At 38.9% G+C, this 14,677-nt stretch overlaps 1 protein-coding gene across 1 annotated transcript; it reads left to right on the forward strand.

Moving 5' to 3' along the window:
• Positions 1–4,009: 4,009 nt before the first annotated feature.
• On the forward strand, positions 4,010–4,984 carry LOC149218702 (uncharacterized). Its single transcript, XM_089386614.1, has one exon. The coding sequence runs from the start codon at positions 4,010–4,012 to the stop codon at positions 4,982–4,984; it is 975 nt and encodes a 324-aa protein (XP_089242740.1).
• Positions 4,985–14,677: the final 9,693 nt, after the last annotated feature.

Consider the following 14,677-nt stretch of genomic DNA (forward strand, 5'->3'; position numbering starts at 1 on the left):
TCCGGTTTGGGTACACGTTCCTGGTTTGCCTCCTTTCCTTTGGGTGGACTCAGTTTTCAGATCTATAGGGAATATGCTCAGTACTTACCTGGAAACGGATATGTCATTCATTGAAACTAAGAATAAGGCCATGGCTCGGATTTTGGTCAGTCTAAACCCCAGAGAAGGCCTTGCGAAAAACATCAAAATCCAATACAAAGACCTCATTTTTGAACAGCCATTGGATTACGAACATCTGCCCTTCAGATGTCACAGATGCCATGTGTATGGCCATCTAGCAAGGGACTGCCCGTTGGGTATTCGTCGCAGAAGGAAACAGAAGAAAGTTGAGGCGGAGGTGTTGACAGCAGAGAAGGAAAAAGCTTTTGGGCAAAATGTGGTTCAAGAGGCGGTCGCCATGGATGTGGATAGGAATAAGGAGGATAAGTCTTCGGAGCAGGCTCAATAGGAGATCCCAGGCCTGGAGATTGCAGCTGAAACGCCTCTTGGGACCAGGAATTTTGTCCAGGAATCCACTAAAGATCCGGCAGCAACCCTCCTTGAAGACTTAAAGGATCTAAACTGTGAAGGGGTTCCGAATGAAATCTGTGAAGTGAAAAACTCTCCTCCCAAAACTGCATGTCATTATAATCTTCGTTCCCTCGATAAAAAACCTATTCCCGGAGAGCCGGTTGGAGGTTTAGGCATGGATCTAACCCAGAGCTCTATGAGGAAATCTCAGGGTAGGAAGTCTTACCTGTCAAAGGCTCAGGTGAAAGCAAAGTTTGACGTGGCGGATGGTAAACAAATGTCTATTCCTGGGGTGCTTAGAGCTGTGAAACCCTGTGAGGAGGTGATAAAATGATCTTTCTTTCTTGGAACTGCAGGGGTTTAGCCAGTAAACCCAAAAAACTGGCTCTAAAGGAGATGGTTCAGCGTTGTAACCCAGATGTCCTCATGTTGCAAGAAACTTTAGGCATGAGCCTGGAAGTTTCGTCAGCTCTAAGTTCTATTCTCCCGGGTTGGCACTTTCAAGCCTTGGATTCCATTGGTCACTCGGGAGGCCTGGCTATAGGCTTCAGGGAAGGAAGATTGAAATTAGTAAACCTGTGGGGGATGGAACATGTGTTGGGGATGGAAGTTCAGTCCCTTGATTTTGGGTTCCCTCTGATGATTTTAAATATTTATGGGCCGTGCCAGGAGAGAGTCTCCTTTTGGAATGACCTCCTTTCTAAATCGGTGATGGGAAGCCAAAATCTTGTGATAGGTGGAGACCTAAATTTCTCTATTGGGAATGCCGAGACTTGGGGGCCTTCAGCCAGAGAAGACCCACTATCAGATTTCTTCATGAATGCCCTCATCTCGCATAATCTGATAGATGTAAACCTAATAAAATTAAAACCCACCTGGAGGAACCATAGAACAGGTGAAGCTAGAATCACAAAAAGATTGGATCATTTCCTCCTCTGTGAAGATTTAGCTTCCAGAATTCCAGTTTTCCGGCAATGGGTGGGAGAGGGTGGTAACTCGGATCATTTTCCAGTTCTTCTTGAGCTTTCCAAGCCTCCCCTTAAGATGACAACTCCCTTCAAATTCAACGCATCATGGCTGCAAGAGGAATCCTTCAATAAGCTTTTTAGAGAAACTTGGAGAACTCCGTGTAGGAGCTCTATGGAGGATAAGAGTTTCCTCTTCATGGAAAATTTGAAAAGACTGAAGAAAGCCACAGTGGAATGGGCGAAGAATAGGAAGCAAAAACAGAACGAGGATCTAGTCAAAATCGACATGGAACTTTGGGAATTGGAAAGTCCTTAATCAGATGGCTATGAATCTTAGGAGTCAAAGGATAGAATTTTGTTGCTAGAAAAACATAGAAGTCAAATCCTTCTGGCCAAAGAAGAGGAATGGAGGTTGAAAAGTAGGGCGATTTGGCTGAAGGCTGGAGATGAAAACACAAAATTTTTCCATAGTTATGCAAAAGGGAGGAAGATAACGAATACCATTTGGAAGCTTAAGAACGAAGAGGGTAGAGAGGCCAATACCTTTGAATCTCTCTCGTGAATGTGGAGAAGCCATTTTCAAAAGTTATTCACTGATCAAGGGGAGATAACATTAGCAGAGGTCATCAAAACAACACAATGTTTTCCCCGGTATGTGGAGGAGGAAGAAGTGGAGAATTTGATGGTAGAGGTCACAAAGGAGGAAGTCGAAAGCATTATAAAATCTATGGCCAAAGACAAAAGCCCAGGCCCAGATGGGTGGACTATAGAGCTCTTCCAACACTTTTTTGACTTGATTGGAATAGAATTAACAGAGGTGGTTGAGGAATCCAGGAGGAAAGGTACGGTCTATCCTCCTTTCAACTCAACCTTTATAGCCCTTATTCCTAAAAAAGAAGAACCAGGGTCGTTTGAAGACTTCAGGCCTATATCACTTTGTAATAGCATTTATAAAATCATAGCAAAAGTGATTGTTTTCCATTTAAAGCCGATTCTATCAAGATGCATTTCAAATTAACAGTTTGGATTTTTGGATGGGCGCCAGATTCATGAAGCCATTGGGGTGGCTCAAGAGACAATCCACAACGTTAAGCAGATGAAAAGGAAAGGAGCGGTGGTGAAAATTGATCTCTCAAAAGCCTATGACAGAATCAGCTGGACCTATCTCAGGATGTTGTTAACACATCTAGGCTTCAAAATTGACTTTATCAACTAGATCATGGGGTGTATCACCAGTGTCAGTTTTGCGGTTCTAATTAATGGAGCAGCCTCTTCTTTCTTCAAAGGGCAAAGAGGGTTAAGACAAGGATGCCCTTTGTCTCCTTTGCTTTTCCTTCTAGTTGCAGAAGGGTTGAGCCAATTAATTCTGAAGGCCAAAAGGGAAGGAACTGTGAAAGGTTTGGAAGTTGCAGTCAATTTGTTCATTTCACACCTTCTCTTTGTTGATGACATCTTACTTTTCAGCAATGGGAATATGTCTGAAATCAAGGAGCTCAAGAGGATTCTTGAGCTTTTCATGAAAGCTACAGGGATGCAAGTGAATTATAGGAAATCTCAGCTAATTCTGGAAGGATTTAACAGGCAGGAGAAAAGCCAAATTACCTCAATTCTTCCTTTTGATGTTTATAAACTCGAGGATCCTTTCAAGTATCTGGGGTTTTGGCTGAAACCGAATAATTATAGGAAACAAGACTGGAATTGGCTGCTAGCTAAAATTGAAGCCAGAATATCACATTGGAGTTTCAAGTGGCTCTCTAGAGCATGAAGGTTAACTTTAATTAAATCAGTCCTCTTAGCAATTCCAGTTTACTGGGTTGCGTTGACATGGGTACCTAAAGGAATATTGGAAAAGATAAGAAGGATTTGTAGCCGATTTCTCTAGGCAGGATCAAAGCAGGATCAAAGGAGGATTCGGTGCTTCCTTGGGTCGCCTGGGAGAAAGTGGCAAGACCTAAAGAATTGGAAGGGTGGGGAATTAAAGACCTCACTACTTTCATACCCTCTCTGGTAGCTAAATCGGGGTGGAGAATCATTAAATGGAAAATCTCTAGATGAAAGTGGTGAAACAAAAATACATAGACCCTACCCCTCTAGAAGATTGGCTAAGGAATCCCAATAAGAAAGGAGGGAATGTGTCGGTGGTTTGGAAGGCTACTATAGAGGCTTTCAAGATTATTGAGTAAGGTTTGTCGTGGCAAATTGGAAACGGGGAAAATCTTCGGATAGGAAGGGATCCTTGGGTGGGGTGTAATGAAAACTTTTCTCAATCCCGAGGTCTTATTAGGCACCTAGAATCCAAAGGAATTATTTTCCTTAGTCAGGTAGAGAAAATTGGTCATTCAACAATCTGGGGACAAGCATGGAAATCAGGAGAGGAATTGGATCTCTGGCCCCATTGGTGGAATGAGTGGAAGGTCTACACTCAAGAACTCTCCAAATCAAATGTAAGGCTGAAAGACAGACCGGATCTACTGGTGTGGGCCCATGCTAATTCTGGATCCTATACTCCAAAATTCGGGTATAAGTTCTTTATGTCAAAGAAAGGTTGGGGAGATCCGGAATGGTGGGCAAAGTCTTTATGGAAGTTAAAATGCCCTGCAAAAGCTAGACTCTTCTTCTGGTGTATTCTAAAAGGAAAAGTCCCTACATGGGACATCCTCCAATCCAGATATAAGTCAGGGCCGGGGAGATGTTCTCTATGCAAAAATGATTCTGAAACAATAAGGCATCTATTTATAGATTGTCCTGTTGTTAAAAAAGTGTGGGTGGAGGTTGAGAAGCTCATTCAAAAACAGGTAGCCTGGGAGGGGGAAAACATCATTGATGTATGGTACAAATGGTGGCGCTTATATCCAGAGGGGAATTTGCGGAATTTACCTCCAATTATTTCATGGGGCATCTGGATTGCCAGAAACAGATGCATCTTCTTGGATAAGGAAACCTCTGCTGAGTCAATTGCCATACAATGTACCTCTATTTACTCAAACATTCCCAATTCAGAAGAGGAGAGGAATCCCAGACAGGTTAGAGAGGAACAAATCAAGGAAGGAGTTCCATGGGCTTATTTTGACGGGGCTTCTCAGAACAATAAAGCAGGAGCAGGATTGGTCATTCATCTTAACGAAAGACAGATTCTAAAAGCATCCGTGGGTTTAGGCACTGGCTCAAATAACTTCGCAGAGTTATCTGCACTAAAGCTGCTCTTATGTTGGCTTATCCACAGGAACATCTTCACAGTTCAGATTTTTGGGGATTCTTTAAATGTTATTAAATGGGCTAATGGGCAATGTAGATGTCAAAACTATATTTTGAGACCTTTATTAGAAGAGATTTTAAACTTAAAGCTTACGTTTAATGTTTTCTCTCTATGCCACATCTACAAGGAATGCAATGATTCAGCAGACAAGCTTTCTAAAGAAGGTTTACAACAAGATTTGGGCAGCTGGAGAATAGTGGAGGAGAACAATGGAGAGATCCATGTCTCGGATCAGCCTCCTTACTCATAGACTGATATATTTCTGGAGACTTCGCAGGCTTGTCAAAGCCGTTTTTTGTTAACAACTGATATGGTGTTTTTTGTAAAACTGTTTCTCGTCTTCTGTATGACTTGTGCATCTATTTTCTATTTGGGTTGTTTTCCTCGGAAGAGGAGACCCAGGAAATAGATGCTCGTTGCTGATTTTGTCATGGATATGCAATATATGAAAACTGTGTTCTTTTTTACGGTTCTGGGGACGGGAGTTGTTTTCTTCATTATGAGGAGGCTCACGTTTTCTCAAGGATTCCTATCTCTCTTAGTTTTGGACAGGAAGGGCAGCCTCTTCTTGCAGAGCTTTATGATTCTCAATCATACAACAAACAGAATGCTCCGGCATATGCTATGTAACTTTTTATTCTGTTTATAAAAAGTTCGATTTTTTCTTTGGAAAAAAAAGTTTCAACAATTTTCATAAGAAGCAATTTTAATTTCAATTTCGATATAATTCCTATCTAGAATTTATGTGTTGTAAATTTCAAGAAAAGTAGTTTCAATTTGTTGACAGTCATACCATGAATTTTGAGGACCCGCATAGCAAGATATATCACTTCCAAAACTCAAAAAATAGACCCAAGGCATGAAGTGGCATGTCCGCTTCTATGAATTTGAGCAGTCGGCCCCCTCCATATTTGTTGACTAAGATTGGCTGGAACGAAACAGAACAAGAGAGATATTCTCACCGAATATGTTGGCATCAAAAGTGCTCTCATCCCGCACTAGAAGTAATTCGGTTTCTTTAGGTTGTTGCAGGTTTGTAGCTAGGCGAGATCCTGGAGTGTGAGTGTGGTCACTACTTTTATTGTGAGTGAATGAGTGGAGTCTGGAGGTGGCTCCTACTCCCACAGAGAATCTGAATCGCAGGCTACAGAAGGCACAGGCAAAACTAAAAAATGGATCCTCAATTTCCCCACCATCACAATTAGTGAAGAGCATGTTGCTTCTCTGTTGCAATTTCAAAGGATGATGTCAAGGCTATGCGTCACCTTGATTTGTTTCAGCTCAATGAGGAATTCCTCGAAACTATCACAGTATTTGTGCCTGCAGGGTCACTTCAGAATTAGATGGATGTCATCAGCCTCCGCCTCCTCTCTATTCTTGGTCCAACACCGTGATGATGACTCTAGAGGGTGCTTCATCACAGTTTCCGTGGACTCTTTCATCACCACTATCTTGTGGCAAATGAAGATCAATCGTGTAACCTGTGAACATTGATTATCTCACAGGCCATCTAGTCTGCGAAGAGGGGTGAAATCAACCTTTTCATTCTTAGGGTTCATCAAATGAAACCACAAAGTCCAACTTGTTAAGTAAATGAGTACACCATGTTTTATGAAATGGTGATGGAACATTGCCAACCAAAAGGAGAAGATGAATCATTATAGACAACTTTCACAGCCTGGATTGAATTGTTTTTAAGTAACTCCAGTCTCCATATCCATTTAATTGCATGACATGTTTTACTATAATATTTTTTTGTCGAATCCATTGTCATCATCATGAATGTGAAGTGTACACCATTGTTGCACGATAAATGAGATGCATGCGCCACGCCACTGAAACCTAATGAGTGATTGATTGATATATATATATATATATATATATATATATATATATATATATATATATGACGTGTTTAATTTAAAATCAAATATATTTTATGGCTAAAAAAGATAAAAACGAGTAAATGAGCGTCAAATTTAACCCTTGGACAAGGTGTGGTCACCCTTGGAACTACAGAGAACCCAAGTGTTCACAGTACAACCCATATGAATATGCACTAACATAAGGTATCGAGGCATCCAGAGTTGTTATGGCACTGATATTGTCATGCCCTCTCTTGGATCCAGTTACTATTAATGGAGGGGCTAGTCCAGCCAACTGCCCTTTACATCCATTATATCCTTTGGGGTCATATCATGCTACGAAATTATGATTATTAATGCATGGGTTGACAGCTAGTTACGAACTATGGCCCATAATAGAACCGCTAGGTTGTTGAAAGCATTGGGGAATAGCAAGGAAGTTGGTTTTCACAAGAATTTGATTGGTCAATTGCTTTACAGATGATTTTGAAGATGATTGGCGAAGTAACAAGAGTCTGTTGCTTTCATTTGGCAACGAATTGTGTCGGGGGAGCCATCCCTCACACTGTAAAGAACCCAAAATTTCAATTTCTATTGCATGCCACTTTATTTTGTGGTATTTTTATTGTTTTGTTTTTCCCTTCTTCTTTTTTGGCTCACACAAAACCTGCAATACATAAATTAAATGTGGGCAAATATATATGGGAAGTATTTATTAAGACCCCCACCAGTGTCTTTAGATGGTCCTAATTAAACCAACTGGCACACTGCATCTTTCAAATCCTCTAGAATAAAAGAAGATACAAAAGAGAGATATTTTCACAGCAAAGAAACCCAACAGCAGCAAAAAAATCCAACAACACTAGCAAGGGTCAACATGCAAAGAATCTGAGCAGATGCAATGAACCTGGACAGTGGACAAATAGAGAGTCGCAGAGAGATGAATGCAGGTTGCAGTAGATATAGTAGAGTATAGAAGGGGAGAGAGTGGGGTCTTGTGAGCGAAGGAGGTTGGGATGCCCACAGATGAAGAGAGGACATGGGGTTTTGCGAACAGGAGGCTGGGATGCCCATAGAGGAAGATGTGTGCAAGGAGAGAGTGCAAAGGATAGTAACTGATAGGGAGAAACCTACAGTTTAGCATTCAAAAATGGCTTAGGGTTGCGTAGTGACAACAAAAGTGAGTGTGGATGTCCGCCTGCAACTAGCTCGAGACACGCCAGGATTTGTGTCGGGGGCCTATTGGAGCCCAACTGTTAATTAGAAGATCAGATGTAAAATGCAAATGAAAATGTGGAATGATAGTGAAATGTACATGAAACAAAAATGAAATGTAAATGAAATTTATGTGTCATGGAATGTGAATAGAGGAAAAGCGGTGGGTACATATTTTTAGTAAAATATTAAAATACTCCCTCCTAGGTTTAGGGTTGGGGTTCTTGAAATGTGGATGTAATGAGATTTGGAGTTAGTCTCTCATGGGATTTGGATATAGGGTTTTTGTGAGCTATGTATTAGGAGGTTTTTATGGAGAGGCTACCTAGCCTCCTTGCTGCCATGCTAGGGAGGCCTGCATATGATGTAAAAAAATTGTTAATGTAATGAAGAATCTAGATTCTAGGGTTATATGTTCTTGTTTGCAACAATTTTATGTGCATCACAACAGTTTGTTGTTTGGTTTCATGTTTATTTTCAATAGTTATGTTTTAGGTACATCGGTCGGTGTTATGTAATGTGATATGACGTAGTTTACTGGTTTTGATTGTTGTCCATGTAGTGTGTTTGTTGCAGTTGGTTGAGTTTTTATTTTTGCAAGTAGGTTTTTTCTTTTTTTCTTTTTTCTTTTTGGAGGCCCTCCTAGCCAAGAGGGTGTGCCAAAAACCACCAACCGCTACAATACTTATAGGCCTAATGTAAGTTATAGTATACTAGACATTACAAGTGGATGGAGTTCCATAATAGTTTCATTTAGTTGTTAAGTATAAGAATGGAAATGTAGTTGGTCAACATGCTTTCAAGCCCACCCACATAAAAATTACAGCTTTAGGAAGTCTAATGCACATGTCACCCATTATGCATAGAAGAGGATGAAGACTTCAAGGACGTGTTTCAACAATTATAGAGCCAAATTCATGCAGATGATGGTGACAAAATAGTTGACTATCATTTCCATGATGGGTTACTCTATAGGTTGGACAAGATTTGTGTTCCTAAAGGTAAGCGACTGCAACTAATCAGAAAAGCTCACGCGTCCAATGTTTCAAGGCATTTTGGTGTAGGAAAGATAGTAACCAACTTATAAAGGTATCTGTACTGGCCTGGCCTGAAATGCAAGAAGATGTAGCAAGATTCATTAGAGGATGTGTCCTTTTTTGAACTAGCAAGCCTAGAAACATACTCTATATCATCCCTTAATTGTACCCCACTCATCCTTAAGAAATCATTTCCATGGACTTTGTGGGTAGTTTACCAATAACCAAGAAGGGACATGACTACATGTTTGTGGTAGTTTACAAGTTTGACAAGATGTGTTTTCTCCTTCCATGTAAAAAGACCATAAAAAGGAAAGAAGCAAAAAATGTTTATTGAATGGGTGTGGGTGCACTCTGGGATACCAATGAGCATTGTTTCAAATAGGGACACTAGGTTTCTTTGTGCATTTTGGAATACATTGTGGGAAAATATGAACATAAAGTTAAAGAGATCTACAACATCTCATCCATAAATAGATAGGAAAACAAAAGAGTTAACAAGGCTTTGGTGTATCTTTTGAAAGGTTACAATTAGAAGCATGAAAAGTCTTAGCATGAAAATTTGGCATATATACAGCATTCTTACAATAGAGCAGTCCACACTTTTGTTGGTAAGTCTTCATTCCAAACTTGCTTTTTACACCGTAAGGTGTTCCCTCTGAGAAATACATCCCTAAAATGTGACGTGTGCGATCCTGAGCCATTGATTCTGTGTGTTAGATGATTGGAGTGTTTTCTGCCGTTGGTTTAATTTGTTTTTTTCATAGAAAAATGATTTTTTTCCCATGGTAATGGGCCATGAAAGGCCAGGCCTGGCCTGCTGGCGATGAGACTCTTCCGCTGGCGATGAGACTCTTCGCAGAGACTGCCTGCTGGCGATGAGACTCTTTCCAGAGACTCTTCATGTCTTTCTTCCCTGCATGCGTAGCCTTGTGCATGGGATTTCTGCCCAGGAATACTTCAAGGCTGCCCACCTTGCATTTTCAAGTAGTAGACGGATTTCGGAAGTCGCAGAGGCTGCAGAGACTGCAAGGGCCACAGGGCTGAAAATTTCAGGTAGGTACAGCCGCCCTATTTTTGGTGGACAACGAGAATCCTTCAGCATTAATCCGAGGGTTTCCTGAGCCTGGACGAGGATCGATTTTCTGAGGTCAGTGAAGAGACAGTTCAAGCCTGTAATAGATTGATATTGCGTGAAGCAATAACATTAGCAATGTGGCTGAATCAGAGGAGTTACTGGGCTAATTCAGAGGAGTTACTGAGTTAATTCGGAGGTCGATTTAGGGGCAGAGTTTGATTGCCAGCTCTCTGTAACCAGAGTTAGGGCTTCATTGTCTCTCTGCTTCACTGAGTAGTATGTGTAAATATTGCGTTACAGAAATGTTCTTTTATGTTAAAGATTATGTTTATGTATCTTTATCTTCACCACTTTCATATCGTCACCAATTCCAGATATGGGGTTTTCAGTTTCCCTGGTCATACAACATATGAGCACAAAATATATTACTTCAATTCAGTCAATGCAAGTATTTATGACAGGGATTTTTATATTATTATGTTCCAATTTCCTTAACCTATATTGCACTTTTCTCCCTTCTGCTCTCTGGCGCTGGTTGTTTGGTGTGCTATGGTCGTCTATGTGGAGCGCTTCCTTTGTTTTTTGTTTCTACTTTCATTCAGTTGTGTGTGGCTTCACCTATGTGCCTGAGTTGTGTATGTCATTTTTGTTTTATTTTCGAATTTAATGCCAGAGCGAGAAAGCGCATAGCAGAGAGGATTCTTCCTGAATTCCACTTAGTTTGATCTTTAAAGCGAACTAGTTAAACAAAACCTCCCTTATTTTGATTTGAAGTCTTTAATAACCAATTTATTGTTTTGATTTTAGATTTTGTCGATTAATATTGCTATGTTTGTTTTCTTTTACGATCACCTTGCTGAGAGAAAGAGTGCAAAGGGCTGAACTAAAGGCCAAGCGAATACCGCTATGAAGCGAAAGGATTAAGGTACCTTACAACAACTTAGTACTTCTCTATATTTACTTCTTCGTGGAGTAATCTCTGGATTAATGGCGTTTAATGTTTGCTTAATTTGATTAAGATCAGAGTAGAGAGGATTACTACGCCTCAGAGTGAGAAAGAACAGAGCAGAGACGATCATTCATGAATTCCATGTCGATCTTTAAAATAACAATATCTGGATTAATGTTGTTTAATGTTTTGTTAATTTGCTTGATATCAGAGTAGCTAGAAAGAACAGAGCACAGAGGACCATTCCTGAATCCAATGTCGTTTGATCTTTAAAGTAATAATCTCTCGATTAATGTTTTCTTAATTTGCTTAATATCCGAGTACAGAGGAGAACAAGAAAGAACAGAGCGGAGAGGATCACTCTTGAATTGCATGTGGTAGGATATTTAAAGTAATAATCTCTGGATTAATGTTGTTTCCTGTTTGGTTAATTTCCTTAAGATCATACTACAGAGGATTACTACGCCTGAGAGTTGAGAAAGAACATAGCAAAGAGGATCATTCCTAAATCCAATGTCGTTAAATCTTTAAAGTAATAATTTCTAGATTAATGTTGTTTAATGTTAGCTTAATTTGCTTAAGATCGGAAGAGATAGGGATAAGAACAGAGCAAAGAGGATCATTCCTGAATCCAATGTCGTTCAATCTTTAAAGTAATAATCTCTGGATTAATGTTGTTTAATGTTAGCTTAATTTGCTTAAGATCAGAATAGATAGGATTACTATCCCTGAGAGCGAGAAAGAACACAAAAGAGAGGATCATTCCTAAATTCCATGTCATTAGATCTTTAAAGTAAACTGGCCAAACACAATCTCCATTCCTCTTTTGGATCAAGTGATCAGGTTATGTGATATAGTTTTAGTGATATCATTTCATTAATTATTTCTAGACTTTCTCAATTAATGGTGCATTGTTTGTTTTATATTTTTAATTCTTCGAAGAGTGTTATCTCTCGATTCCCTTAAGAGATAGCAGAGAGGATCACTATGCCTGTGAGTGAGAAAGAGCAAAGAAGAGGTTCAATCCTGAATTCCATGTAGTTTGATCTTTAAAGCAAACTGATTAAACAAAATTTCCATTCGCCTCTTGGATCAAGGGGTCGGGCTATGTGGTATGGTTTTAGTCTCTTTAATTCATTAATTAATATATTTATCATTTTAGTATCATTGTCTGTTTGTTTTGTTGTTTTTCTTTCTTTCTTTCTTCATTCTGCTGAGATAAAGAGTATAGAGGGCTGAGCGAAAGGCAGAGTGAATACCGCCATGGAGCCAAAGGCTTAACACACTTTACAACGACTTCTGAATATTTATCTATTTGTAATTATTAAACTAGTCATTTCGAGATTAATGTTTTTTAATATTTGTTTAATTAGCTTAAGGGCGCAGAAGAGCCGATCATTACGCCTTAGAGCACAGTAGAGAGGATCATTCATGAATTGCATGTCCTTCGATCTTTAAAGCAAACTGGCCAAAAATAATCTCCATTCCTCTTTTGGATCAAGCCATCAACTGAGAGATGTGGTTTTTGTTTTGATGTGAAGTCTTTAATCTCTAATTTTTGTGGTGTGGTTTTACTTTTATTAATTTATTAAGTATTTCTAGATTTTCTCAATTAATGTTGTTTTCTATTTTCCATGCTGAGATAAAAAGAGATAAAGACTGGAAAGATGAGTGAAAGACAGAATGGATACCGTTATGGAGGAAAATACTAAATGTACCTTAAAACTTCTCAATATTTCCTTATTTCTGCTTTTTCTTAGAGTTATCTCCAGATTTATGATATTTAATTTGATTAATAGATTTCGAATTTTTGGAAATAAATAAATGCATACATGTTGGATTATTCTATTATTCTGGATTCATGATGTTTAATTTGTATAATTTATTTTTATTTTTTTTTGGGTGAAAAGCTAAAGTTATTCTAAATTTACCTAAGTGAATAACTCGTAACTTCTAGTTATGAAAATTTGCTTCATTGTATTTAAAATTTGAACGAAAGTTTAAGCAGAAGCTTTCTAAAGTTTTAACTAAGTAGATTATAAGATAACCAAAACAATATGAATATAAAACAAAACAAAACAAAAAATTGAATAATTGCTGGTGATCTGCCCCTTGTCGGGTTACCGCAAGTTCAGGTGATTCATTCGAGTTGTAAGATATGAATAGTTTGATGAAAACTCTTTGTTTCATCGAATCAAATCACTGTCGGTGCGCCTCTCTCATAAGACTAATAAGTCTATCCTCTTAATGTGAGTATACAATGTTGACATAATATTTTCCAATATTGTTGAAACTTAAGAAATATTCTTAATTTTGTTGATACTGTTGAAATTATAGAAATATTGGTAATTTTGTTGATGGTGTGTTTAAATCCAATCTATATTGATTATTATTTAAGAAACACAACACTCAGGGCTTACAAATTTCCTGTAGATTATGGTCGATTATGGTCGGGTTCAAGAGAATTATAAAATCTATTCCTCAGGGTCATAGAATTATAGAGAGGGGAGGAGTAAAAAATTGTTTAATTCTTTCAGATTCCTACCTGCAGTGTTGTGAAGAGAAATTTCCTAAATTGTTGGAGGCAGACAACATGTTTACATTTTGCTGCGAACAGGATGATCGCGTTTACAGAGGTAAGCAAGTGACTTCTGTCAATTTGAATTATTTTAACATTCTTAAGCAAAGCTTGTCCTTCGATCCTTGTTTTAAAGTTTTGTTTATAATTTTTTCCTGCAACCATGTATAGCATTTATAGATAATTTTGTTCTCACATTTGAAATGCTGATCACTTCTTTGGAAATATTGTTTATAATTATTTTTCTACAACTATGGATAACATTTATTTCTGTCTACTTTTCTTCATACATTTGAAGTTCTGAGCAATTTCTTATCAATATCCGTCTCTCCTCACACCCAATCACAGTTAGTCCTCACAACAAAAGCTATATGGTTACAATTTCGAAACAGAGCACTACATATTCGTCTAATGGTGATCAATTAAAGCTATATGGTTACAATTTCGAAACAGAGCACTACATGTTCGTATAATGGTGATCAATTATTTGAAACAGAGGACTACAGGTTCGTACATTGTATTGTGTGTTTTTTGTAATTTTCTGTTTCGGACGACCTAAACTCATTTGCTCCAATACGTACACAGTACGATTGTGTTTTCCAGACCTGATTTGGACTATGGACGAGGAAGCCTTTTGTGGTGTTCCATCGTACTTACGTCTATGACCAACGGAGGTTCTGTCAAGTTTCGTTGTGTTTGTATGTTAATTAGATTTGGGGTTTTTATAATCTACGTCTATGACCAGTGAAGGGTTTCCGAAGTTTTCTTGTGTTTGTATGTTTACGCCGTAAGGCGTTCCCTCTGAGAAAGACATCCCTAAAATGTGACGTGTGCGATCCTGAGCCATTGATTCTGTGTGTTAGATGATTGGAGTGTTTTCTGCAGTTGGTTTAATTTGTTTTTTTCATAGAAAAATGGTTTTTTTCCATGGTAATGGGCCATGAAAGGCCAGGCCTGGCCTGTTGGCGATGAGACTCTTCGCAGAGACTGCCTGCTGGCGATGAGACTCTTTCCAGAGACTCTTCATGTCTTTCTTCCCTGCATGGGTAGCCTTGTGCATGGGATTTCTGCCCAGGAATACTTCAAGGCTGCCCACCTTGCATTTTCAAGTAGTAGACGGATTTCGGAAGACGCAGAGACTGCAAGGGCCACAGGGCTGAAAATTTCAGGTAGGTACAGCCGCCCTATTTTTGGTGGACAACGAGAATCCTTCAGCATTAA

The sequence above is a fragment of the Pinus tabuliformis genome, chromosome Q (genome assembly GCF_031772625.1).
Source record: "Pinus tabuliformis cultivar Carrire ecotype Pingquan chromosome Q, CPIR1, whole genome shotgun sequence".
Lineage (NCBI taxonomy): Eukaryota > Viridiplantae > Streptophyta > Pinopsida > Pinales > Pinaceae > Pinus > Pinus tabuliformis.